The sequence below is a fragment of the Prionailurus bengalensis genome, chromosome B1, assembly GCF_016509475.1.
Source record: "Prionailurus bengalensis isolate Pbe53 chromosome B1, Fcat_Pben_1.1_paternal_pri, whole genome shotgun sequence".
NCBI classification, from domain to species: Eukaryota; Metazoa; Chordata; class Mammalia; order Carnivora; family Felidae; genus Prionailurus; species Prionailurus bengalensis.
The window spans coordinates 14,693,458-14,720,664 of record NC_057344.1 but is presented as its reverse complement, the minus strand read 5'-3'; the positions used below and the strand labels follow the sequence as shown (position 1 = coordinate 14,720,664).

The following is a 27,207-nucleotide window of genomic DNA, read 5'->3' as shown; positions in this document are numbered from 1 at the left end:
CGTTCTAACTCCAGTTACTGTGGGACCACGACGGCCTTACAGTGGGAACTGCACAGCCCGCCCCTCCTGAATTCCTCACCCCCCGTAACCATGAAAGATAATCACTGTTGTTTAAAACCACTAGAAGCGCCCGGGTGGCTCGACTGGTTGAGTGTCCCACTTCGGCTCAGGTAATGATCTCACAGTTGATGAGTTCGAGCCCCGAGTCGGGCTCTGTACTGACAGCTCGGAGCCTGAAGCCTGCTTCAGATTCTGTGTTTCCCTCTGTCTCTGCCCCTCCCCTGCTCGTGGGTTCACTCTCCTCTCTCTCTCAAAACTAAACAAAAAAATAACAAAAATTAGGCTTTAAAAACACAAAAACAAAAAAAACCCTTAACTATTGCAGTGGCCTGTTTTGAAGAGAAAACCAGACCACCGGTCTCTATGCCTCAGTTTCCACTTCTCCAAAATGTTTCCTACACAGTAAGCTATTAGGAGTATTAACTGTAAGAACATCACTGGCACATTATAGCACTCAAGAAATGTTGGCGATCATCATTTGGGAAACATACATCATTTAGAAATCTTGACCAACCTAATAAAGATAGTATTCGCAAGTTTCTATTTGCCACGCCTGCTGATACCTTTGCTATAAGACTTTGAATAAGACTTGTTACTACATAAATGAAAAATCAACTTCAAGGTTGCTAGGAGTTCTTTCGGCAATTGAAGAGAAAACAGAATTTTTTAAAAAGATGCTTTGACTGTGCTTCTACTTCCCTGTGTGGGAAAACATGCTTGAGAAAGCAGAAACAGTAAGCTGAGTGGAAGAAAGTTTCTCACAAATACGATCTTTGAAGAAAACCTAAAAACACGGGATTTTGTACTCATGTAGCGAATTTTATGGAGCTCTTTAGTACGTGTGTCTGAGAATGGCAGTGTCTGCTAAAGTAAAAGGGAGATATTTTTTGGAGCTCACCAAAGGACAGCATGAGTATCACTTGTTAAAAATATTTCCAGGGGCGCCTGGGTGGCGCAGTCGGTTAAGCGTCCGACTTCAGCCAGGTCACGATCTCGCGGTCTGTGAGTTCGAGCCCCGCGTCGGGCTCTGGGCTGATGGCTCAGAGCCTGGAGCCTGTTTCTGATTCTGTGTCTCCCTCTCTCTCTGCCCCTCCCCCGTTCATGCTCTGTCTCTCTCTGTCCCAAAAATAAATAAACGTTGAAAAAAAAAAATAAAAAAAAAATATTTCCAAACAAATCCGTATGTGTAAAAAAAAAAAAAAAAGAGGTATTTGAAATGCTAGGATAATAAAATAAAATGTAAGCTTGTTTTCTTATATATCTTCATGCACAGGATCGATGATTTTTTTTACTTAGCATCCATTCATAACACTTTAGTTGGAGAGGACTTACGGCAAGAAAAAAAGAGAGGGGAACAGGAGAGAGTACACATCTCCATCTGGTGTCACGAAGTCATTTAACAACCTCTAATCACTAATGTTGCACATACCTGCTTCTTGAAGATTATAGTCACTACTATTTATTCACTGTACCATTAAGTAATACAACTCCTAAGTAGTTTCTACTCTAGGAGTTGGGACACTTTAGGTGCCTTTTCTGGGGTTTTAGCTCAAGAGGGGGAGCTTCAGAAAGGTATTACCTGGGACCGCATAGCCCACACCATTGAAAGGGTGAGCCTGACTTTTCCACTTACAAGGGGCCCTTCTCTCATTACAGTGCCAATGTAGAAATCACAACTCAGAATTCTTAACAGCTATTATTAGGGGCAGTATCTCGACTGGAAGACAAGATATTTTTGGGATGGAGATATAACCTGGGCCATGAAAGACATGACTGAATTAAAACTAAAGAATCCCTCCTTCGAGTAACATGAAAAACATTTTTAAAAATCTACTCTAAGAGTCAAGCTCCATAAAATCATTTAAAGAATTTGAGGATAAGGAACCTAAGATTTTCTGAGGAAAACTGAGTTTAAATTGCAAACTGAACTTTTAGGATCATAAAATACGGGTTTAGGCAACCTGAGAATTGAAAGGGGCGCCTGGGTGACTCAGTTGGTTAAGCATCCAACTTAGGCTCAGGTCATGATCTCATGGTTTGTGAGTTCAGGCCCCACATCTGGTTCTGTGCTGACAGCTCAGAGCCTGGAGCCTGCTACGGATTCTGTGTCTCCCTCTTTCTCTGCCCCTCCCCTGCTTGTGCTCTGTCTCTCTCTCAAAAATAAATAAAAACATTAAAACAAATTTTTTTAATTAAAAAAATTTGAATTTTTCCTCCCCAAGACATTATCATCTCATCTTCCTCGTGACATTTGACATTGATCATCTCATCTCTAGTAGTGCTCGCCATCATGACATAGGAGTCAATGGGGCACCTGGGTGGCTGAGTCGGTTGAGCGTCCAACTTCAGCTCAGGTCATGATCTCGCGGTCCGTGAGTTCGAGCCCCGCGTCAGGCTCTGTGCTGACAGCTCAGAGTCTGGAGCCTGCTCCGGATTCTGTGTCTCCCTCTTTCTCTCTCCCCTCCCCCGTTCATGCTCTGTCTCTCTCTGTCTCAAAAATAAACATTAAAAAAAATTAAAAAAAAAAAAAAGAGTCAAAGTTCCATGGATACCTCCCCCAAAATATAATTCTTTAATTAAAAATGTATACCCCTGAATTGGTGGAGAGCAATACTGAGAACCAAACAGTACCCAGTAAAAAACAGAAAGTAAGAGATTTCCACGCACACAGATGATTGTGGCTGATGGCACGGAGGCAGGAAGGGAAAGACCGTGAGGTCCCCTTTGACCCTTGTAACCTAAGTTAATCAGCAGCTCTGGAAATACTGCGGCAGTTTTGATTCTGGGGCCTGGGGAAGCTGCTGATCTCATGTATTTTTGAGTAGAAAATAAGAAAACAGGAGCACTCCTGGTCTGGGAGAACTCCTGGCTGGGGAAGGGTTACTCTATTGCCAGCTCCAAGGAAGATGAGGGGAGGCGCGGGGCTGTGCGTCTGGTGCGTTTGCAGGAGCACAGAGTTGCACACATCACGCTCACAATAACGTTAACCGTTTTTACGGGAGTGCCGGTGATTCATTTGTTCTAACACCTACTTCGTGTTTGACGACAGCAGTGTTAACACGTGAGATCTTTATTACATAAGCTCTGCATCAGACCGTCTTCAAATTCAAAGGAAACTGTGAATGGTTCAAGCTGAATGGTTCAAGCTGCAGGTTATGTCCCATTAGTGGGTCATGAAGTACAGGATATATAGTACAAGAGTATATAGAATATATTGTTCCATGGCGTTTTTGCTCACGGTTTTAGACACTTACATATGTTATATATATGTACACACATATATGCTCATGTATGTAGAACTGAACTACATAAACATCAACAAATTCTGATAACATGAGCCCTCCAGGAGGTGCATGAATATCATCTACAGTCTTCTAATAATAATAATAATAATAACAACAATGATAATAATATGATAGATGCCACTGGTTGAGCACTCCTGTGCGTCAGCTACTGTTTCCAAGCTCTTCTCATGCAGTAATTGTTACTCTCCTCCTAAGCTTAGGAGATCGGTAGTACCACCGCCTACATCTTACAGATAAGAACACCAAAACACACAGAGGGTAAGTAACTTGGAACAGACCTCACAAGCAAGCAGCAGAACCAGGATCTGACCCCGGACAACCTGACTGTCGAGACGAGCTCCCTGTGGCCTCTATCTGAAAAGCCAAGACCGCAGGGAACTCATGTCCTCCTAAGACCACCAATCCCAATGTCCGGTCTCCTGGAAGGTTAGCAGAGTCAGTTCGGGAATGCAGAGCTCCTAATTTCCAATCCTACGCTCTCCCTAGACCTCAGGCAGCAGTATTCTTAGTAAAAGATGCTTTGTGAAGTTGAAATCAAACAGGCTCAAAATAAATAAAAGATACAGACGAGCATACTTGAAAGAGAAGAGAACATATTTATTTACATCACTACTTCCTTTTTACAACTCCTACACTTTTAAATAATAAAATTTTCCAGGAAATCTGGTATGTTTTAAATTAAGATATTTTAACAGAAGAAAATTTCCACAATATGATTTTTATTTACATGAATTTCCAAGAGTTTTAAATTGTTCCTTTTGAAACGGCCCAATATAACTAAAGCTCTCATTTAGACCTTGTATCTTTTTCAAAAACAGTTTGCTTAAGAAATTCAGCTTATAGTCACATCCTTATAGTTTAGATCCTGACAGACAAAAATCTTGTTAACACACTTAGAAACACAAACCTGTTTCATAACTGATCCACATTTGGGCTACAAGCTCAACCTATTTCACATGTTTTGGTGCCAAGCAAAGATTTTTTTTTTTTTTTAGACAGCTTTTAAATTGCTTTGATTAAAACTTTCTGGAAGTTTTCTGGATCAGTCATACAGCTGCTTATGAGTTTAAATGTATGTATTCTCAGCACATAGCCAGTCGGTGAGGATGGGCTTATCTCCAGTTCAGTCAACTCTCAAAGTGACTCACGGGGATTCAGAACTTTGCTGGGACAGATACTAGGTAGGGCATTTTCCTCTCCTTGGCCACTCGTATTTGGGATGCTTACGTTTCCTCCAATATTGCACATGCAAATCACGTACTTTTAAGAGAACTTACTATTCATAAAATGGCTTCTTACAATAACAATGGTCTGACATCCTTCCATGTCGCACTGAGAGATTTCAAATATTTATTAGTGAAACTAGAAGAGAGGATAGATTTTCCTAATATTTTAAGCATGAGTTCCTCCGAACAGTTGGTATAACATCCATCAAAAAATAGAAAAGATTAACTTTACCATGATCAAAGATATAGTTCACAACGAAAAACATACAGTTCTGGACACCTTCTCTGTAAGAACGGCCGACGGCCAGTCTTGAGCATCATGCCGCAGCAATAGAGGCATCATCCATGAGTCGACCCTGTGGCTTGAAAGTGGGAAAACAAAACAGGTTTACAACACAGTAACAACAAAAGCTCTATGAATTGAAAAGATTCTGAAATTCTTGGAACTGTGTCCCAAAAACAGAATAAAGTGTACAAGTATCAGAATCACATTGTTTTTCTCCTTCTCCCACCCCAGTCTCTCTGCACTTGAACCTGGGGATGGCCGACTGCAAGCCTAGGTGCTCCCCCCTCGTTCCCTCCGACACCACAGACGTCACCCGCTGGCCACACACGTCCGCCTGCCAAATCCGCCGCAGGCACTGTTTCTCTTCACCTTGTTTTCCAGCAGCTACTCTATCACCGGGAGTGGGTGAGAGGGAACCTAGTTACCATTCCCGCTTAAGTGATAGCTTTATTCTCTCTCGCTCAGGGCCCTCCTGCACCTCAAGCTTTACGCAGGCGACAAACCTGAGCTGATAGACAAGTTCTTGGGGATTCAAGGTCTCCCAGTCTCCTGTCTGAGAAAGAGCAATCCGCGATGAACTACGGTGTCTAACAATGAATAGTGCAAGGATAGAAGCAGTAGATGAAAACAAAAATTTCCCCTTCCCCAAGGTCACTGGAAAAACTTAAACCATCACATGAGCAGAGTAAAGGCTAAGCAGGAAGAAAAGGTACTGTAACTGTACTTAGGGTATCAAACTTCTGACAGGTAAGCAACACCTCAGGGTGTCATCAAGTAACTGACAAAATGAAACTTTTTTTTAAAATTTTTTATTATTATTTTTTTTTTCTTTCTTCTTTTTTTTTTTTTTTTAATTTTTTTTTTCAACGTTTTTTATTTATTTTTGGGACAGAGAGAGACAGAGCATGAACGGGGGAGGGGCAGAGAGAGAGGGAGACACAGAATCCGAAACAGGCTCCAGGCTCCGAGCCATCAGCCCAGAGCCCGACGCGGGGCTCGAACTCACGGACCGCGAGATCATGACCTGGCTGAAGTCGGACGCTCAACCGACTGCGCCACCCAGGCGCCCCCAAAATGAAACTTTTTTAAAAAAAATGCTTATTTGTTTTGAGAGAGAGAGAGAGAGAATGAGCAGACTCCACACTGTCAGCACAGAGCTTAATTTGGGGCTTGAACTCACAAACTGTGAGATCGTGACCTGAGCCGAAATCAAGAGTCAGACGCTTAACCGACTGAGCCACCCAGGTGCCCCCAAAATGAAATTCTTGCAAATAATTTGATCAAGCAGATGTATGTCAGCAGACCTTTGTGGTAATGCACGACAGAGATGGCATTCAAGACGTGAAACAGAACAGTGTGACAACATCATCACCAAAAGCCATTTACTATGCTTTATGCAGAATGATCCCCAGGGGACTCCCTGAGGTAAGGAAGGGAGCACTCCTGCCTTCAGTTTTGTTGCTGTGCGTCTTATGCACGTATGTGTGTGTGTACGTGTGCATGTGTGTGCGTATATGTACGTGTGTGCTTGTATAAGTCAGGCCTCTGACATCTGAGGCAGGAACGGAAGGAATGAAAGCATAGGTGCTGGTCTTTTATACGTCATGTCATCTTTAGTACTGACAGAGGATGTTCAGTTTTAGAAAAAGAATAATGGCTCAACGTGGCTAAATCCTTATGAAACACAGCTTTACAAACAGAAACAGAAGACAAGAACGTCATGCAGTGAGAAGACTGGAATGTACTTTTCAAAGGAAGAAAAATATTCATCCAGCTTCGAAGGAGGGAAGCGCCGTCCAACGGAACTTTCTGTGATGATGGAAATGCTCTGTGTCAGTGCTGTCCAACGTGGTAGCCACCAGAACGCTGACTTCCTGAGCACTTCAAGGGGGGCTGGTGCAACTACTTTTTAAAGTAAATTAAATTATAATTAATTTTAATTTAAATCTTGACAGGGCACACGTGGCCAGTGGCTGTCATACTGGAACAGCACGGCGCTCAAGTTTAGCAAAGATGTGAAGGGATGTACAGCGCGAGTAAGACTGTTCGCTAAGTGGGAAAAGGGAAACCCTTAGTCACTGTCCTTAGTGTGACAAGTAAAACAACTGTAGTTCTGACTCTCCCCGATAAAGGAGCTGGCTCTGAGGATCCCAGCCAACTTTTTTGGCAGTAGTCAAGCTACTAGAAGGTAGTACGTGGATTTAGAAAAAAGAGCATGGCAGTTCAAAAGGGCACGTTAGTTACCTTCAACCTTGCAAATGTTTATTGTTCTGGAACCTTTCCTTAGACTAAAGCACTACCCAGAGGAGGTTTACTGTGGAAGAAAATGAGAAGACTGAACCAGCAGGAGCTGGGACTGGGTGGGGTGTAGGGAGCCCCACAGGGAAAGGAATGGAGGAGATTAACTGATGGACCTGAAATCCTGATTCCTCAAATCAATCCACTCTCACACCTCAAACAGGCTGTGTTTGTGCACCTCTGTCTCACACTAATTAAGCTGCACTTCTGAGTTTGGGAACAGCAGACCTCAGGAGGTCAACGGCGAAAAGGACATCAGAGGCCATCACTTCCCCAGTGCTCCCCACCCGTCATGAGATTTTTTTCCCCGCGAGGTGACCTCAGACATGACAGGGAGGAAGAGCAACAGACATAGCTTCAGAATGTGAATGGGCAGAGATGTTAAAAAAGCCACTGCTATTGGGGGGGTGGGGAGGGCAGGGGGTGAACAGGAAACCTCTGTACTTTCCACTCAATTTTACTCTGAACTTAAAACTGCTCAAAAAAAAAATAATAATAAAGTCTCTTAAAAAGCTACTTTTTTTAAACACAGGAGATCTAGAATTATGAGATTTTTCTTTTATAGTTTAAAAGTATGGTGCTTAGGGCACGCCCGGATGGCTCAGTCGGTTAAGCGTCCAATTTCAGCTCAGGTCATGATCTCGCGGTTCATGGGTTTGAGCCCCGCATCGGGCTCTGTGCTGACAACTCAGAGCCTGGAGCCTGCTTTAGATTCTCTGTATGTCTCTCTCTCTCCAAAATAAATAAGCATTAAAAAAAAGGTTTTTTTTTTAAAATCAAAGTATGGTGCTTGGAAACATTAATAAGTTCTTTTTTTGCAAATGTAAATAAGAAGTAGTGTAAGTCTGGAAAGATAAAAGCTAGGAAGATTATGAAGGCTACATTAAAACAGAGTAATGTAAAATGTACCCAATCCCAGATTATATAAAGAAGGAACAGTTCCTCCAAACTTTTATATCTGAGTGACTGAGGAAACCACAACCACCTGGAGGGAAGCCTTAATTTTAGGCATCGAGAACGGCTTCACTGGAGGTGAGCACTGTGCTAAACAAACCACCTGTGTGGCCCGATTCACTCCTTCCCACACTGACCACGACCATCCTACACGTTCCTTTACTGCAGGAACCTGGAAATGGTACTAGTGTAAAAAAAATCAAAACATTAAACCAGACTACAGTTTCCAACACAGGACCATTTTCAGAAAAGACCCCAATCCAGTATTACATAGAGAGTCAGGAAAGCTCAAGGGTCATATTTAGAAAGTTAATCCATTTTGATTAAAAATTAGTTATAAACTAACCACAACTTAAAAATATGCTTTACTTATAAGCCAAAGGAAAAAACCTGTCTAAGGATACTGTAAAGGTAAATCATTTTTACCTGAGGGAATAAAAACCTTGGAAATTAGATTCTGTAAAATAATAGCAACTTTACAGAAATGAAAAGCAATACTGCCAAATTCATATGATACACGTCAAAACTATCAGTTAGTCATGGGGCGCCTGGGTGGCTCAGTCGGTTAAGCGCCCGACTTCGGCTCAGGTCATGATCTCGTGGTCTGTGAGTTCGAGCCCCGCGTCAGGCTCTGTGCTGTCAGCTCAGAGCCTGGAGCCTGTTTCAGATTCTGTGTCTCCCTCTCTCTCTGACCCTCCCCCGTTCATGCTCTGTCTCTCTCTGTCTCAAAAATAAATACACGTTAAAAAACAAAACAAAACAAAACAAAACTATCAGTCTCAAAATATCGTTGAGAAGCTTACATGAAAAGCCACCTTTGGTTTGTGTTCCAGACAGGAGATTTAAAAGTCCTAAGACCTACCTTTACAAAAATACTGGTAGGTATAAAACGCCTGAGCAGCTGATTTGTGAAGTGAGGAAATCTAAGCAGGTTGACGTGGAGAGATGGCAGTTGTTGGTATCCGGCCATTAGAGGATAGAAATTATATAACATTTCCTGTTCGGTGCCGGGGAGGATACGCAGTCGAATCTACATCATAACAAATGGTAGAGAAAGATAATCAGCATATACACTTACAGCATCTTCATGGTATCACCCCTTAGTTATTTAGAAATCACTGGACACCCACATCTTTCTGGTGAAATGTGTTGTCTCTCCTATTCCACTTTCCAGACAGATGCTACTAATAGGGCTGAATTAGGATGAGACTAGGACCACACACACAATAAATATGCAAAAAATACGTGCGTGATCATCTCAGCTTCTACAGTTTCTACCAAGATCTAAATGGCAATTTGGGGGCGCCTGGGTGGCGCAGTCGGTTAAGCGTCCGACTTCAGCCAGGTCACGATCTCGCGGTCCGTGAGTTCGAGCCCCGCGTCGGGCTCTGGGCCAATGGCTCAGAGCCTGGAGCCTGTTTCCGACTCTGTGTCTCCCTCTCTCTCTGCCCCTCCCCCGTTCATGCTCTGTCTCTCTCTGTCCCAAAAATAAATAAACGTTGAAAAAAAAAAATTTTTTAAAAAAATAAATAAATAAATGGCAATTTGTACCAGCTTAAAAAGGGGAACGCTAGATGGACTGACATTTTCTATGTCTCGGCCATGTAGATTTTATAGTCACTTATGCCATGAGATAATTTGTAGGAAAGTATCTTTGTAAATACTATGTCAACAGAAGGCAAGCTAGTTGTTTCTGATGTTTTCGGGATTTTATCTTTGTAGTGAGGTAAATACTATCGGGAAAAAAAGATGTTTGGAAAATTTTAGTGATACTTTAGAAAAGATCACAAAGGTAAGATTTTGGTATCATGCATTATTTATTTGTAAGTCAGTATGTGAAAAGGATCAGGACACTCAAGAAAAGCTTACGCATTTGCAAATGAGTACATACGTTATATACGTGTCAAAGATAACGTGTGTGTACCCAACACAGAACAGCTAATACGACATGTACTGTATGTTATAAACTTAAATTAGTGTATGGACTTACAGTCTACTTCGTATAGAATTCTATTTTTTTTTAATGTTTTTATTTCTTTTTGAGAGACAGAGCACGAGCGGGGTAGGGGCAGAGAGAGGGAGACACAGAATCTGAAGCAGGCTCCAGGCTCTGAGCCTTCAGTACAGAGCCCAAGGCCGGGCTCGAACTCAAGGATCTGAGCCAAAGTCAGACGCTTAACCGACTGAGCCACCCAGGCACCCCAAGAATTCTATTTTACATTTCACAACAAACCTAGCACCCAGAATATGCACAGCAAAAATGACTAGTCAAGGTAGACACTTCTAAGTATTATGACGTGTTTGTTCCTCTAATTATGCCCTTGTTAACAAAAAGTATTTACTGACTCTTGAGGGGCGTCTATTATCAACTTTGACAGAAAACAGTATTCTCATGGAAACTGGCTTTGCCTGAAAGTGTATGTTCCACTCAAAAAATGTGGAATCCACCTCTGGTTTGAATGGGTGAATCAAAACACCTGAATAATTTATTTTTATGTGTAAATATAAAATTATGTCTAAATGCACCAAAGATAAGTAAATTCTATGCAAGGTTAAAAATCTCTAAAAAATTTCACTGATAGTTCAGAAGAGAATCGGGCTTTTTTTTTTAATTTTTTTTTAAATTTTAATTTTAATAGGACCCATGCCCAGTGTGGGCTTGAACTCATGACCCCAAGATTAAGTATCACATGCTTTACAAACTGAGCCTGCCAGGCGCCCCAGAGAATCAGGTTTTTAATATGGGTAGTCAGGTTTCTAGGCCTCAAGTTAAAAGACAAACACAGACACACAGACACACACACAGTGGTAATAAAAGGGAAATCTAAAATTTTCAGAAAGTCTATTATACTCTGAGGATTTGTGCATTCTCGTTTTACAGAAAGAAAGAACTTATATGTATGATCTCTGTGTGAAAAGGGTTGTCCACTTAATCCGCTGCTACACAAATTGTACTTAATATTTAAAGGTGATGAAAAATTTCCTATTATCAAAATAACAGGGACCATAATCAGCCTTATCAGTTCATTTGTAAAAACTAAGTACATAGCTCTCCATTTCCTGGCCACACCTCTGTGTCTACACAAGCAGCCCAATGCGATAGGCCCTATACCTGTTTAAGTCCAGAGAACATGAAGGCATCACTGGGCTCCACAGAAATCTCCACGTCTTGAACTAAGTTAGTCTTGTTCTGTAGGTGATACTTGACAGGTAAGGATTCTCTGACACGCCCAAACGATGGCAGATCTGCAGAGAAAGACAACACATTTCTCTTGGTTAAAGAAAACAGTGTACCATTTATGAGTTCTTCTTGTAAATGAATCTCATTCTGTAGACATGAGGTTATTTAAATTAGTGCTAATACTGCACTCTTGCTAAAGAAGCACATTCTTGGACTGGACAACAGCCATGGGACTGTGATAAAACAGGCTAAACAGAATCAAGTCTCCTTCTAAAGCTGAATGACTTAGAAAGGGTCTTGGCTGTCAGGAACTGAATTATACTTTAGGAATAATTTTTTGAATCTATAAAACATGTCCCTAACTATCCATCATGGTTCAAGAAGAATAACAGGCATCATGTGCCTCTTGATGAGAGCACATACCATTAACTATGAAGTATTCTTGCCAAAAACTTGAACCTGAATCTGATCAAGACAACAGATGTAACCACCAACTTACAGGGACACTTAAAAATGATACAATGCAATCAGCAAAACCCAGACTGTGGGACGCTCTACAGGACAACTAACTCCATTTCTTCAATAAATAGCAAGGAAGAGGTGGGGGGTGGGGTGAAGGAGGTGAGGGAGTGGGGAGGGAGTCTGCCCGCCCAGAGATTTCAAAAGTATGAGACATCCACCAGCTGCAGTGATGAGACCTTAAAACAATAAAGAACATTCAAAGTCAACTAGGGAAACTGCGACACTGGAATTTGGCAATTAATATTAAGGAATTATTGCTAATTTTTAAGGTGATGACAATAGAATTGTGATGATGTTTAGAAAAATAGCCACTAATACAGAAATACTGATAGATGAAATAATATCTGGGATTTGCTTTAAAATAAGGCAGGAGGAAGAGCTTGAGGTAGATGAAACAAGGCTGATCATAATCTACTTCTGTAAACGTTGGGCATTTTTTGTAATAAAAGTAGTTTTAAATCTTAGAAGCTAAAATAAGTATTCTCGGGGCGCCTGGGTGGCGCAGTCGGTTAAGCGTCCGACTTCAGCCAGGTCACGATCTCGCGGTCCGGGAGTTCGAGCCCCGCGTCGGGCTCTGGGCTAATGGCTCAGAGCCTGGAGCCTGTTTCCGATTCTGTGTCTCCCTCTCTCTCTGCCCCTCCCCCATTCATGCTCTGTCTCTCTCTGTCCCAAAAATAAATAAAAACGTTGAAAAAAAATTAAAAAAAAATAAAAATAAAAAAATAAGTATTCTCACTGGATTCTTTTTACCAAGTACAAGTTAGTGCCGTTACCTGCATTCACATGGAGGGGAATGTTTTCTACGATCACGTGTGGCAGAGTGATGGCAGTACTGATGACAGGGACGTTTCCCACGGCGGAGGTCCTGTGACAGAAAAGGGAATCTTTCAAATCCACATTTTACGTGAAACGTGGAATCAAAAACAGGCCACGTGTATACTCACCAACTTGTTTCAAAGGAAACAGAAAGGGCTTAAACATCTCCTAAAACTTTATTCCTGGAAGTGGTTTAGTGAAGAAAAGGCTTTTAGAATCCCGTTTGGGTTCTGAATGTTTCCAATGAATCGATGGTATAACCCAGGGCTGCTGTTTGGTCCAGGGGCCAGAATGTGAATCAGCCATACCATGAAACCCACCATTTAACACAGGGCGTGGTAGCAGAGCGCTCAGCGTGGGTGGGAGCGTGCGGACTGACCTTATGACACAGACCTTCTCCCCCTGTGGCCAGTTCGAGGCCAAGCACCAGACCACTTCCAAGTGCACCGTCCTAGCTACACCCAAAGTACAGAATAGAAACCAAAGAACAAAAAGTATTTTACTACCAATAAAAAAGCAGCATTCTGACATCATGGAGATAAAGTAAGTAGCATTATGAAACTGTCAAATATCTTCCCCTGTGTCACAGTTAGGACGGGAACCACAGGGCGGCTGGCTGACTCCCGAGAACTGGCCTTAGGGAGAGTCTGGATCAAGATGTGGAACAGCTGACACTGGGTGCAAATTATTACACCACAAAAGCCCCAGGCGAACACATCTAACCCCTCTTCATTAGTAGGTCTTTATGGTATTACAGTAACGTGATGGGATGAGTAAGCAGTGCCTTCAAATTCCTATTTTAATTCCTGTAAACATAAATTAAACTAAACTTCGATGTGGTAAATTCAGAAGTGGGAGAAAGAAAGATCTTAGCTTTTTAAAAAAAATAAGTCCATGATTTTTCCTTTCTCGTTTTTCATGTCTCATTCGCAGTTTTTAAATTTATGAAAAAATTGAGCCAAGAAATTCACACATGAAATATCACATATCTACCTCCCAGCCTAAGAAAACATCACAATATAGTTGAACCTCCCCACGTGCCCCTTCCTGCTTGCACCTGTGCCCTAGAAGTACTAACTTGGGAGTCATCATTGCTACGTATTTCTTTATACTTTTCGAAATTATGAAGGTAGCCCTAAGAAATGTGCAGTGTTTTACATGTTTCCCAATATTACATACATGCAATTTGTTCATATTTTCAACATTTGCAGTTGCTTTGTTCCCTTAATACTAATGGTTAACAGGAGCAGCTCTGGTTCATCGATTTTCACTGATACATAGCATTCCGTTCTATGACCATGCCATAGTTTGTCCATTTTCCTGTTGATGGATATTTAGTTCGTAACTTTTTACTACTATAATCAGAGGTGCTATGAACATTCTTACATATATCTTTGTGTACTTGTTTGAGACCTTTTCTATGAGGGATATAGATATCTTCAGTTTCACCTAGCCCTGCTGAATGGATTTCCAAAGTAACTGTTCTATTTTATACTCTACCTTTTTTGACAAACTTTGCATTGTTAACCCCTTTTATTTTTCCAAATTAGTGGCAGCACATTTTCTCCCTATGTTTCCTGGCCATCTGGCCTCTTCTGTTTCTCTTAACACCGCATACTCAAGATTTTGCTCAACTTTCTGTTAGGAGACTTGGTTTTCTTATGATTCGTGTAAGTTCTGATATGAATTCTAATGCTTTCTCAGTTTTCCATGTTGTAAATAGCTTTTCCCAATTTGTATTTTTATAGGTATTTTTTAATGAACTAAGAAGCTTAATTTTAACAAATCAAATTCATCAAGTTTAGAGGCTTACACTTTTTATGTCTTATTTAAAGAAACTCTTCCCTATTCCAAAGTCATAAAACAATTCTCTTATTTTCTGCTAAAAGTAGTAACGTTTTGCTTTTCACAATTAGAATTTTAATATGCCTGGAATTAATTTTTATACACAGTGTAGAGATATAAGGATACCCAATTGTTTACCACCAATTACCAGATCTCCACTGATTTGCAATGCTACCTCCCTAAAACATAATTTTCATATGTGTGGATCTATTTCTAGACTCTCTCTTCTGTTCCACTGGCCTATTTACATATTCCCATTCCAATACCACAGCAATGACTGGTGTAGCTTTACCTTAAGTCTGGGAATTTAGAAGAGCCAAGTATCCTTGCTTATTAGTTTTTCTTCTGAAGTATCTTGACTATTTCTGAGTTTTTGCCTTTCCATATAAGCTTTAAAATCAACAGTATCAAGCACCACAAAAACAAACTAAAACAAGCTATTGAGATCCTGAAGCAAACTGCAGTGACTTACAGAACAAACAATATCAGATCTTATCCAAATCCTACCCAAGACAATTTTGTGTATGTCCCATGTAGGGACTTCCTTTAATGTTTTAAAGTTTTATAATTTTCTCCGTAATGGCAATACCCATTTTCTATTTGATATATTCTTACTTACAATTGTTGTTATCATCTAAATGATACCTGTTTTACAAGTATATTGCCTGGAGGTTTATTACTGATATATAGAAAGCCAACTGATTTTTGTATATTGATGTTATATCCAGCAACCTTGCTGGAACTCCTATAATGGAAATAATTTGTTGATTCCCTTGGGTTTTCTATGTAGACAATCCTATTGAATGCAAATAAGAACAGTTTCTCTTAATGTTTTTAATGGTCCTGTCATGAGAATTCGCTTGGTTAAAATTTCATCAGTATACAGGTCACAAATTGTGACAAATACAAATAAAAGTTTAATTATCCTTTTTAATCTTTGTGTTCTTGACAAACATTTAGTGATAGCATGTGACTTCTAGTCTTCTCTCCAGGACTGACAGAAGCTTTCAAGTATTAAATGACAATGACAAATAATAAAGGCAGTAGACTAGGACAGAGAAGGAATAAGAGATAGGGCTGATTCACCTCTTCCAGGAGATAATATAATGACCAGTTGCTACTCCACCTTCAACATTTCCAACAGATGGGCACCGAAGACAAAAGCATTCACTAGCACTCTCTCCAGTCTGTAAGACAACTATAAGGAATAATCTTTATAATCCTATGCAACGATTTCCTCTATGAAAGGAGAGTTTTACCTTTAAGTAATATAACAAAAAAAGAATATCAGTTATACATTACTTGTAGAGACTTAAAAACTAAGGCTCAGAGATGTTAAATGACTTTTTCAAGGTCACAAAGTCCCTATCCAGTGTTTTTTCTAATACATCAATATTCCATTATAATAAAACTCAGCAAAGCAGCTGTAGGTCTGTGACAAGATCCTATAGGAACTAATGACAGGGCAAAGTCTGGAGTTGGAATAATACCATTTGGTGATTATTTTTCTTTCTACAAATTATTTCATGTCTCTAAAGGAAACATTTCACAGTAGGGAAAAAGAAATTTTTACTTAACTTTTTAGGTACTCAAAATGTCATTCCAGGCAACTCTGGCTTTCTCTGACAAACACATATTAGCTATACCATCAAATGGAAATACATTACATGTTGCCTCATTATTGCCTAATGTGGTGACTTACCTCTCATACAAGGCTGCTTTCCTCTTGCCAACTGTAGCCTAAACTCCTGATGCCAAGATAAAGGTTCGTCTGAACCAAGCCCTCCCTGCCATCAGCACCTCCCAGCCTGCAGTGCCTTCGATGCAAGCTGGCAACAGTGCCCATCTGAGGCTGACCTGGGCAAATCTGTGGGTGAAACTTTCAAACAGTAATAACAAGGTCTCTAAACATTAACTAATTGTTTTCATGGTTCTCTAATGAAGAAGGTTGTGATAAATTACTAGTTACGATTGTGAGCAGATACCAGAAGTCAAAGGGGAAAATGCTGGGCCAATCTCTAACCACTTTTAAGTAATTTTTAAGGACTAGGAAATGATACTGTAGCCCAGTTAGTAAAACATACATCAATTTAAACCTCTTAAGATACCTTTTTTTTTTTTTTTTAATTCAGGATCCTTGCCCCATTTTCTTTTCATTTTTTTAAAGTTTATTTGAGAGAGAGAGAGATACAGAGAGAACGGGGGAAAGGCAGAGAAAGAAAGAAGAGAGAATCCTAAGCAGTCTCCACGCTGTCAACACAGAGCCCAACATGGGGCTTGATCCTGCGAACCGAGAGATCAAGACCTAAGCCAAAGCCAAGAGTCAGATGCTTAACTGACTGAGCCACTCAAGCGCCCCAAGATACCTTTTTTAAAAACCCAGGACATTCATATTGCTTCTCCCCAGCTCAAGCCTTCCTTCCTTTCTAAGAAGTTAACAAAAATGATCACAACGTTTATTAACAATTAACATTGGGGTCAACTTTATGACCTAGGAAAGTTGTTATCTTTAATGTGTCAAATACAAAGTTTGTAATGCATTAGTGCTGGTGTCCTTGGAGGTGGCAGAAAGAATAAAGCCATGCCACCCCCTCCCCAAAGATATCCACATCATAATTCCCAGAACTGTGAATGTGGTACCTTACACGGCAGAAATGATTTTACAGATGTGATTAAGATAAGGATCTTAAAATAGGAAGATTATGCTGGATTCTCCAATTGGGTCCAATGTAACCACAAGGGTTCTGAGGGAAAGTGGTAGGTAGGAGGAAATCTGAGGAAAAACATGTGACAATGGAAGCAGAGGTCAGAAGAAGAAACATCTGAAGATGCTACACTGCTGGTTTGGAAGGCGGAGGAAGGAACCATGAGCCAAGGAATCCAGATGGCCTCTGAACGCTGAAAAGGGCAGGAAAAGGGTGTTCCCCAGAGCTAGAAGGGATACATCACCAACACTTTGATTTTAGGACTTCTGACCTCTAGAACGTTAGGGTCATAAATCTGTGTTGTTTTAAGCACTAACTTTGTGATAATATGTTACAGCAACAATAGGAAACGAGTAATGGGAAATTCAAGGTAGGTATTTGTTCATTCATTTAACAAACATTTATTAAGCAACTACTATGCGGCTGAGGCTGCCAATACAAAAAGGGGTAAGTCATGGCTCCTGCTCTAAAGGAGCACGTAGTGTGGTAGGGGAGCCATAAGAGTAAGTAAACTATTACAATATAAGTGGATAAGTGTCATAACAGATGTAAAGAAACTCTGGGAGCAAAGAAAGAAGATTATCTAGTCCCGCTTAGGAAGATCAAAAAGTCAAAGCTTACATGAGACCGAAAGAGCAAACAAGAGTTGATCAGGTGGAAAGAAAAAGGAAAGGGTTTTGGACAGACGTACTAACATGTTCAAAACCAGATGGAGGTAGTGTTTGCTGAATGTACAAATCCGGGCTTGGTCAAAGTCTGGGAAAGACGAAGGGGAAGTAGGGAGCCTGGTACAGAAGAAGCTAGAAAGGGAAGCTTCCCAGGGAAAGGTCTGGTAGGTCGTGAGGTTTTCTAAGAAGGAAAAACAAGTTCAAAATTGCTTTTTGAGAAATCAATCTCTGGCAGCAATATGAAAGGCAGACTAGGGGAGAGAATGGCAAAGAGGAAAGCGGTTAAGAAGGTGTTTCTGAAGGCCAGATGAGAGACGGTGAGGATGGAGAGAAGCTGGATTCGAGAGACGTGCAGAAGGGAGAACGTGGCGCCAGGATGGATGCGCACGTAAGAGGGAGTCTGGTCTGTTTCTGTGGTTTCCACCTGGGGCCAAGTATACACTGACTCCTCTCTCTGGACTGGGGACTGCGGGGAGCCTGGGGCTGCACGGCAGGTGAAGACTTGTAGAAAAAGTAAAACGAGCCAAAGTCAGGATCTTGGAAGCGACCCACATTTAAGGAGAAAGAAAAGGAATCAGCAAAGAATGGGCAGATAGCCAGCTTGTGTTGAGCTGTGAGGAGACAAACACCGGGCTGAGATACTTCATACAGACTACCTCATACACGCTACTTCACGTATGTTATCTTCTTTAACTCTGACAAGTGATGAAACGAAGTGAACCGTCCAACGTAACCTAAGAGCAGGCAGAAGGTCAGAGAATGGAATCTAGTTCAGCGTGACTCCACAGCTCGTGATCATTCCACGTTAGCCAGGGAGGAGAAAAGGAAGAAGTGCGGACAGAGAAACAAAGCAGAACCACAGACAGTGATTTCCAAAACCATGAGAGAGAAAACCAAGTTTCAAAAGATAAAAACAAAACTTATAAAGGCATTCTGAAAGCAAAATTGTTTTCTAGTATTATTACTTTACAGGACGTAGGACCTATTTGTAGCATTTAAATAAAGAGGTTTTTTAATCTATTTTATCTTTCCTCCTTTATGATGACTTTCCTAAAATGCACAGAAGTGACTATGAAGACTATGTCTCTTGTAGAGACAAACTCTTCTTGGCGTTTTCTTGAGAACCTAGCATGGGGCCAGATAGTGGACTTGATAAATACCTGTTGATTATTTATTGATAGATACTGAAACTTATTCACAGGCCGGATACAAAAAATATACTGGAATTCTGAAACTACTCATCTAATTTTAATCTGTATTGCAAATCAACTATATAACTTACGACACTGAACTCAGTAGATAGATAAACAGATACAGCAAATAAATGACTCATTTATATTTGATTTTAATCGTGGGGGTGGGGGGCGCCTGGGTGGCTCAGTCAGTCAAGCATCCAACTCTTGGTTTCAGCTCAGGTCTTGATCTCACAGTTTGTAAGATTGAGCCCCACACTGGCTCTATGCTGACAGCACAGAGTCTGCTTGGGTTTCTCTCTCTCTCCCTCTCCCTCTGCCCCTCCTGCAAGCATGTGCTCTCTCTCTCAAAATAAATAAATAAACTTAAAAAAAAATACATCGTGATTTTTTTCATACAATCTTTATCCTTATCATAGAGCTGAGCACAATTTTGCTTGGGTTAACATTCAACCTAATTTTTTTTATTTTTCTCTAACAGCTCAAGAAGCATATAAGCCCAAGGTATAATGCACCATAAAAGTAATATCCTGGGTTTAAATCTCTTCTCTAAACTATTTTAGTTGATTTAGAAAACTTACTGTCTATGTTTCTATATTTTCCCCACTTTCTTTAATAACCATCTTTCACCATTTCAAATTATAAGATATGGTAAACATTAATTAAAAATCAATAAGAAAAAACAATCTATAAAAAATCCAAATATGAAAAAATACGATTTTATTTTCAAGTACATTTTTCTGAGTAACTTCCTTATAGTAGCAAAAATCTTATCTTTTAAAATAAGGTATACTCAAACAAGTGGTAACTGATACTAATTCTACTTTAATTCTAAATGTATTTACTTTTCTATCAGTCTCAAGTGCCCTCCATTAGCAAAAAGCTAACTCTTACCCTGCTAGCCTACACACACACACACACACACACACAACCCCGGTCTTCTAATTAAGTGGGATGGTCCACATTCTCACCTTTGTCCACTTGGGACTCTAGCTGATCCACTGGGGTCATAGAAGGAGCAAGTTGTAGCTCACTGGATACAATAGTGAGGGCCCAAGGTGAGGCACTTAAGAGGTCCGTCATCAATAGAAAGGGGATGTCCGCATAGACCCTTTCCAGGTGCTCAAACTGTCACAAATTAAGACAAAAGATCTGTCTGGAACTACAATAATTCATTTTGCTTTTTCTGTTAATTTCTATAATTGAAATGATTTCCAAAATGCTTCATAGGAACATACCTTTGTAGAGACAAATTTAACCGCGACATCAAATGGAAAGACAGTTTCTATAGTTACAGTTTCATCCTGTAAGAATTTAAAGGGCACATTCAATGGCTTTTCTAAACTTAAAAATAGTTTTAAAAATAGCAGACATGCAAAACACAATCTGTAACTGATCAAGAAATAATCCCAATTTATATATTAAGAAGCTAGAAGCTTTCCCTCAGATAATATTTATAAAAACCTATAGAGAGAAACCAGACTACAATTTCTAATAAATTATCTTATGGCTTTAAAACAGCTCACACTGCAAAGTGCTTTCTAACACGTTATTTATCTCAGGATCTAGTAAAAGTGGGCAGGACAGGCAATGTCACTATTTTAGAGAGGACGAAGCAGAAGTTAAGGAAGTTTCAATGCTTGGCCTTGGGCCACAAAGCTAGTGGTGCCAAGCCTAGAATCTGGGTTTTCTTTTTGTCTAAGTTCTTTACTTCACCTCAAGTCAAGATGACGAATAATAATGATAACGACAATAATAATATAACAGCGCTATAATCGCTATATATGTGATGCATTATATAATGTTTGTAATAACTCAAGGAAACAGATGCCATTATACTCGCTATTTTAAGATGAAGTAGTCCCGCATAGCTAGTAAGTGACAAAGGCAGAAACAGACCCGGATCTGACCGTAGGGGTCGGTACTCTTAACCTACACGCTACATCCCTCCCTCAGTCTATTCAAGAAGCAATGGGCTTACTATGTCTTTGGAAACAAACCACCCACCCTGTTAGTGAGAACCCTTTTTTAAAAATCACGTTGATTTAAAAACTCAGGCTGTGATAATGCCAGGTGGATGTGGGTTTTAATCCTGGAGGACACATTCCTATTAGCTATGCAGACCTTGGGGTTAGTGAGGTAACCTTGAGGAAGAACCATGGTTTCTGAGTCTCAGTTTCATAATCCTCGTGGGGCTGTTGACAATGAAGTGAGATAACATATATAAAGCACTAGTGAAATGCCTAAACCATGTTCATTATTATCACATACTTCAAATGACTTCCTCTCAATACCATCAAGCTAACTTTTTAAGAAAGTGTAATAAGCAGGATATTAGTGGTAGAAAACGCCTGCATTGGGTCTGTGAATCTAAAGCAGGGCCTCAGTATTTCCCCACAGAAAAGATCTAAGGAAATGAAGAAACAACTCAATGACTAGATCAGATGTGGCCTACTTTAAATTTCCACACATGCAGGTAAAAATGAGATTCAATCCAGTGAAGGGAAAATAATTTACATTTAAATTTCCAAAAATGTCTTACAAGTAACACTGGGACGTGTAAGATAGATATTCCATGAGAAAAGTGCTTCTGTGTACAATAATCTTGAAAGATAATCACCACAGCCTTTTGTGAAATTCTCAACACACATTAGCAAATTCAATGCTGTGCTAAGTCTTAAAGTCAAAATATCCATTTAATACCTCTTAACCCATATTTTCCAAACATATTTGACCAACTCATTCTTTTTTTGTGTAACATCTATTTCTATCCCTCAGAATTAGTATCCCTCCCTAAAATAACTAAAAGACAACCTACTAAACAGGAGAAAATGTTGCAAATGTTTGCAAATAAAGGGTTAGTATCCAAGATATATAAAGAGCTTATACAACCCAACACCAAAAAAACCAAATAACCCAATTTAAAAATGGGCAAAAGAGGGGCGCCTGGGTGGCGCAGTCGGTTAAGCATCCGACTTCAGCCAGGTCACGATCTCACGGTCCGTGGGTTCGAGCCCCGCGTCGGGCTCTGGGCTGATGGCTCAGAGCCTGGAGCCTGTTTCCGATTCTGTGTCTCCCTCTCTCTCTGCCCCTCCCCCGTTCATGCTCTGTCTCACTCTGTCCCAAAAATAAATAAAAAACATTGAAAAAAAAATTTTTTAAATAAATTTAAAAAAAAAATAAATAAATAAAAATGGGCAAAAGACATGGACAGAAATTCTCCAAAGAAGACAGACATACAGATGGTCAAAAGACACAGAAATGATGCCCAACATCACTCATCATCAGGGAAATGCAAATCAAAACCACAATGAGATATCTTCTCACATCTGTCAGAATGGCTAAAATAAAAACTCAAGAAACAAGTACTGGCAAGGATGTAGAGAAAACGAAACCCTTGTAGACTGTGGGTGGGAATACAAACTGGCATTGCCCCTGTGGAAAACAGTCTGCAGGTTCCTCAAGAAATTAAAAATGGAATTACCATATGACATAGTAATTCCATTACTGAATATTCATTTACCCAAAGAATATGAAAACACTAATTCAAAAGGATATATGCATCCCTGTGTTCACTGCAGCATTATTTACAATAGCTAAATTGTAGCAGCCCAAATGTCCATCAACAGATAAATGGATAAAAAAGACGGGGTATATATATACTGTGAAATATTATTCAGCTATAAAAAAGAATGAAAACTTGCCATTTGCAATCACATGGATGGAGCTAGGCATCACAATGCTAAGTGAAATAAGTCAGAGAAAGACAAATACCATATGACTTCACTCACATGTGGGATTTAAGCAACAAAACAAAGGAACAAAGGGAAAAAAGACAAACAAAAAAATAGGCTCTTAACTGCAGAGAACAAACTGGTGGCTACCGGAGGGGAGGTGCGTGGGGGGGATGGGTGAAGTAGATGGAAGGGATCAAAAAAAAAGTGGCATGCACCTCAAAAATATCATGTCTTGAGGCAAAGAGAGCATTACACACTGTTGTAGCTTGATTCCAGGATAGTTACTACATAGCAAACAATCATTTTAAAAAGATATGTTCCAAGTCTACTAGAAGCTTCATTATCAGAAGTCCTTTCCAAGGCATAGGACTCCAAAGCTGTATAGAACTTGAATGTTCTTATTTTGTAGATAAGGAAACTCAGGCCAAACGGTTACATGGCTAGGCTGAGTGGACACGTTAGGAGGCCATGCTGAGACTGGCACCCTCCCCTCCTAGTTCACCAGCCATGATCCACTGTAGTGCGTCAGGCTACGTGAAATCTCTGATATATTGTATGCCTTCCTCCCTTCCACTTGGGAAATATTCCTCTCTTGTAGGATGAGTGTTGCCTCCTACTGACTCATACGATGGCGGACGGCCCAGACTCTGGGCAATGACCAAACTACAAATCCCCAGACTGATTGGCCTTCTCCTCTGCTGGCTGAGGAATCAATCAATTCCTGAGAACGGGCTGAAACAATACAGATAAGACTACGAGGACAGTAGGTATCATAATGTTCCATTACTAAAAGTGGGTACAAGCAATTATATATAATATGGTTAAATCTAAATAAAAACACAGTGCCCCCAAATCACTATAAATAGAAAACCAACAGAAAACACTCCAAAAAGCTGACAGCAGTTGCCTCCAAGGCACTGACTATGACCATACTATTCTCATCCTCTTCTATCTGCATTTAACTAGACACAATTTTCATGAGAATCTTTTTTAATAGAAAAAATATCTCATAAAGGGAGACCTTCCATCCTCTCAAATCTTCAGCATATAATCAACTTACAGATTTTACCTAATGTGCGATTTTATAAAGAAACACATAGGTTTGGAATCTCAAAACTTTTTTGCATGAGATCCTAAACCTGCTGATTATACAAAAAGCCACGGAGGCCAGTTTTCTAATGTTTGAGCAGTGAATGCCATAGTACATCATTTATGATAAATCTAAGTGATTAAAAAAAAACAACCCAAGATGTTTAATTAAAATCTGTAATAGACTACAAGCACCTAAGCTGCTTATTTTACAGGTAAAAAAAAACATAAAATAGGGAACGCCCCACGTATGATGCTTCCCGAAGTAGCCATGAGAAGTAATACCTTGTGACACTTGCAAACAATTTCTTTGTCTTCAATAGTTGTATTGATCAGGTAAGAAACATACACGAGAAACATTCTTGAACCTACTGTTCCACAGCGAACATATAACATTTTTTCCAGCTGTAACAAAATAAGAGTATTTTAATTTAATAATTTAGAGATTTCTTCCTGGTTATATACTCTAGGATAATGTTCCCACCTTTTGGAGTTTACTGTACCAGCTGACTAAATTCTTGAACCCTGTTTACAGGCTGTTCTTGCCACAGTATATGTGGGACCAACCAATACTATCCCACCTTTTTTATTATCATTCCCAACTGCCCAAGAACTGTGTTTCGTTTGGAAATAAAAGTTGCTTGAAAGGCTATTTCACAAAGTTACAAACTTAATGTTATTCAGTTATTTTATCAGGCAACTAATTCTCCACATCAGGGCCATTTGTTCTAAAACCCCTTGTATAAAACTGCTTACAACATCTTATGCATCTAAATATGTGTAAACGTCTTACACATTTAAGTGTTAAAAACATGCATTAGTTAAATCCCATTTGTAGTCTCAGAATATGCTGTTACAATGTTCTCTAAAACTCGCTACATATTTAAAACCTCAATCTAGTTGATTTCCTCCCCAGTCATAGGTGACCAAGTTCACCTGTTCCCCTGGATGTAAGTCTCCGATAGGAATGTCAGTGAGTAAAGCCGGATAGGACTCGTCACATAGTTCTGTTCCATGAAGAGACACATGAGTTTTCTGAGTTAAATTGGCATCCTGTCCTGAAAGTGTTAATATCAGCGTTTTAAAATACGGAGCATTCGGACATTATCCTAACAATTACTAGGGCATAGACAGCACTCTTTCATGACCGTATTTTAAACAAACTTCCTGTGGTTGACACCACTGATACTTATTTTCTGTTGAATGAACACTGATCAAATGTGGAAAAGGCATGTTTACCAGGTTTTAAACCAGCGGTGAGCTTCACGTCTCTGATTTGGGTCTTTTCATGGGACTGAACAGTCACAACCAAACAATACATTTCATTCGTCAGGGCAGGAGGGTCATGCCGCAGATGCACGGAAATGTTTGGAACTCTGGAAATAATCCTTCGGTGGGGGAGAAAAACCCAAAAGCTTAGCTAAGCAACCGATTAAAAAAAAAAAAACAAGTTCTTCAAAGTATTTAAAAGAAGTAAGATGACCTTCCTCAATCTGCCTAGCAAGGTCGACTTACATCGTGCTGGCCTGAATGACTATGCTGTCCCAGTGAAGCTCATTGTCAGGGAGCTTGGGTCGTCTTTTGAAAGAACGCGAGGCCTGCAAGGCTTCTTGGGAGGAGGCAGCGTCCCCTCCTCCTCCCTGCCAATTTAAAACCACACATCTTCCCGACTCGTGGCCCAGAACTAGATCGACCGAAGTAATCTGAAAGACGGAGGGTTGTCAGACATGCCACCTCATACTTGTCACCATCCCCTCTCGACGAGTTACACAGCAATTGTTGGTGTGTGGAGTTCATCTAGAGACCCCCCCAGGGTGAAGTCAGAACACCTGCTGTACAGCTGTCCCCGACATCTGTTAGCTGTGACACTGACTAGGTTCCACCCGCTTCACCTTTAAACAGACATAATAACCTGACATAACAAATGCTCAATTAGTGGTTGCTGAGTGAGATACATGAATATTTTCATGACCATTAGCACACTCATAACCGAATTCCTAATTCCACACATATTTTTTTCCCCAAAGACACGTATAATACTATTAACTGAATAAATATTCCTTTCAACAAAATCCATTAACAAATGTACTCGAAACAGTATTACTAATTATGATTTCCATCTGGTAGGCTTCCTTAGTATCTTATAAAAAATATGTAATTAGGGATTTAGTCAAAATCATAAAAAAAACTTTAAGTGAATAAGCAAAATCTCTGGATATTGGTTAATAATAAAATCAACAGATTCACAGATACTGTTATGGGAATATTGGTAGTACAGTCTTATGTTTCTATCTTAGAAATGGCCCAAAGTTTAGATGAACCAACTATCGCCACTTAAGCCATGGAAAACAAGCTTACCATATACTAATCACTATTCCAAGCAATTTACGTTAACTAACTGATTTAATCCTCACAAAACACTAAGAGGTAGGGACCATCATTATCCCCACTTTACAAGATGAGTAAACTGAGACACAAAGAGGTTAAGTAATTGCCCAGAGCCCCACACTAGTAGGCTGGAGAGTTGGAATTTAAACCCATGAAGTTTGGCTCCAGAATTTACGCTCAATAAAATTATTACTTCTATCATATATTTCTAAAGTCATTTTAATTATGTACATTAAAGGAATCCTTTAAATATATACATTTTTTTTAAAAAAAGGCATTCAGAAATGTTTAGACATCAAAATGATATATATCTCTAGTGTGAATTATGTCATTATATAAAATATAATTGGTATAGTGTATAATATAGTATTTTGTTTGAAATTCCTTAACTGATTACATAGCCATTAAAACTGAGGTTGGTCTTATGTACTAACCGGAAAGGATGCCTCATATATACTAGTAAGTAAAAAGAGCTAACTATAGAATATTATGTACAGTATAGTCTCAAAAAAAGAAAACCTACCAAACCATGATGAACGATTTCCCTTAGGAAGTCCAGGTGTAATATTTTCATTTTTTACTTAATAAACTTGTGTATTACTGACATTTTTTTCTGACGTACACATATTACTTTTGTCATTTAAAGCATGTTTTAAACAAATTTCATCACTAACCTCAATTTTCTTCCCCACATCTTCAGTTTTTGCAACAAATTTAAATAAAAACTTCCTCGTTTTACCAGGAACTAAGCACATCTTTCCCTGGGTCAAATTTTCTAAAACTTCACTTGCTTTAGTTGCTTCTTCGATTACGCAGAACTGGTTATATTCCTGTAAAAGAGGTCAGCAAGGGTCACTGTTTATACATAGCAAGTGTCACATGTTTCGCTCACACTAAACAAAAATGATTCGGAGGTTGGTAAATTTACCTGCAG

General features: G+C 39.7%; 1 protein-coding gene across 1 annotated transcript in view; it reads right to left on the bottom strand.

Annotated features, from left to right (window-relative positions):
- Positions 1-3,941: 3,941 nt before the first annotated feature.
- The window catches only part of TRAPPC11 (trafficking protein particle complex subunit 11), a 48,320-nt gene continuing 25,054 nt past the window's right edge, over positions 3,942-27,207 (bottom strand). The window contains exons 19-30 of the mRNA XM_043558242.1: positions 26,948-27,103; positions 25,401-25,588; positions 25,125-25,273; positions 24,822-24,943; positions 24,171-24,290; positions 20,298-20,363; positions 20,031-20,187; positions 15,580-15,691; positions 12,606-12,697; positions 11,242-11,375; positions 8,992-9,159; positions 3,942-4,953 (exon numbers count right to left, since the gene is read on the bottom strand). Of these exons, the coding sequence (XP_043414177.1) occupies positions 4,909-4,953; positions 8,992-9,159; positions 11,242-11,375; positions 12,606-12,697; positions 15,580-15,691; positions 20,031-20,187; positions 20,298-20,363; positions 24,171-24,290; positions 24,822-24,943; positions 25,125-25,273; positions 25,401-25,588; positions 26,948-27,103 (1,509 nt within the window). The 3' untranslated portion in view covers positions 3,942-4,908. The remainder of the gene's footprint in view (positions 4,954-8,991; positions 9,160-11,241; positions 11,376-12,605; positions 12,698-15,579; positions 15,692-20,030; positions 20,188-20,297; positions 20,364-24,170; positions 24,291-24,821; positions 24,944-25,124; positions 25,274-25,400; positions 25,589-26,947; positions 27,104-27,207) is intronic.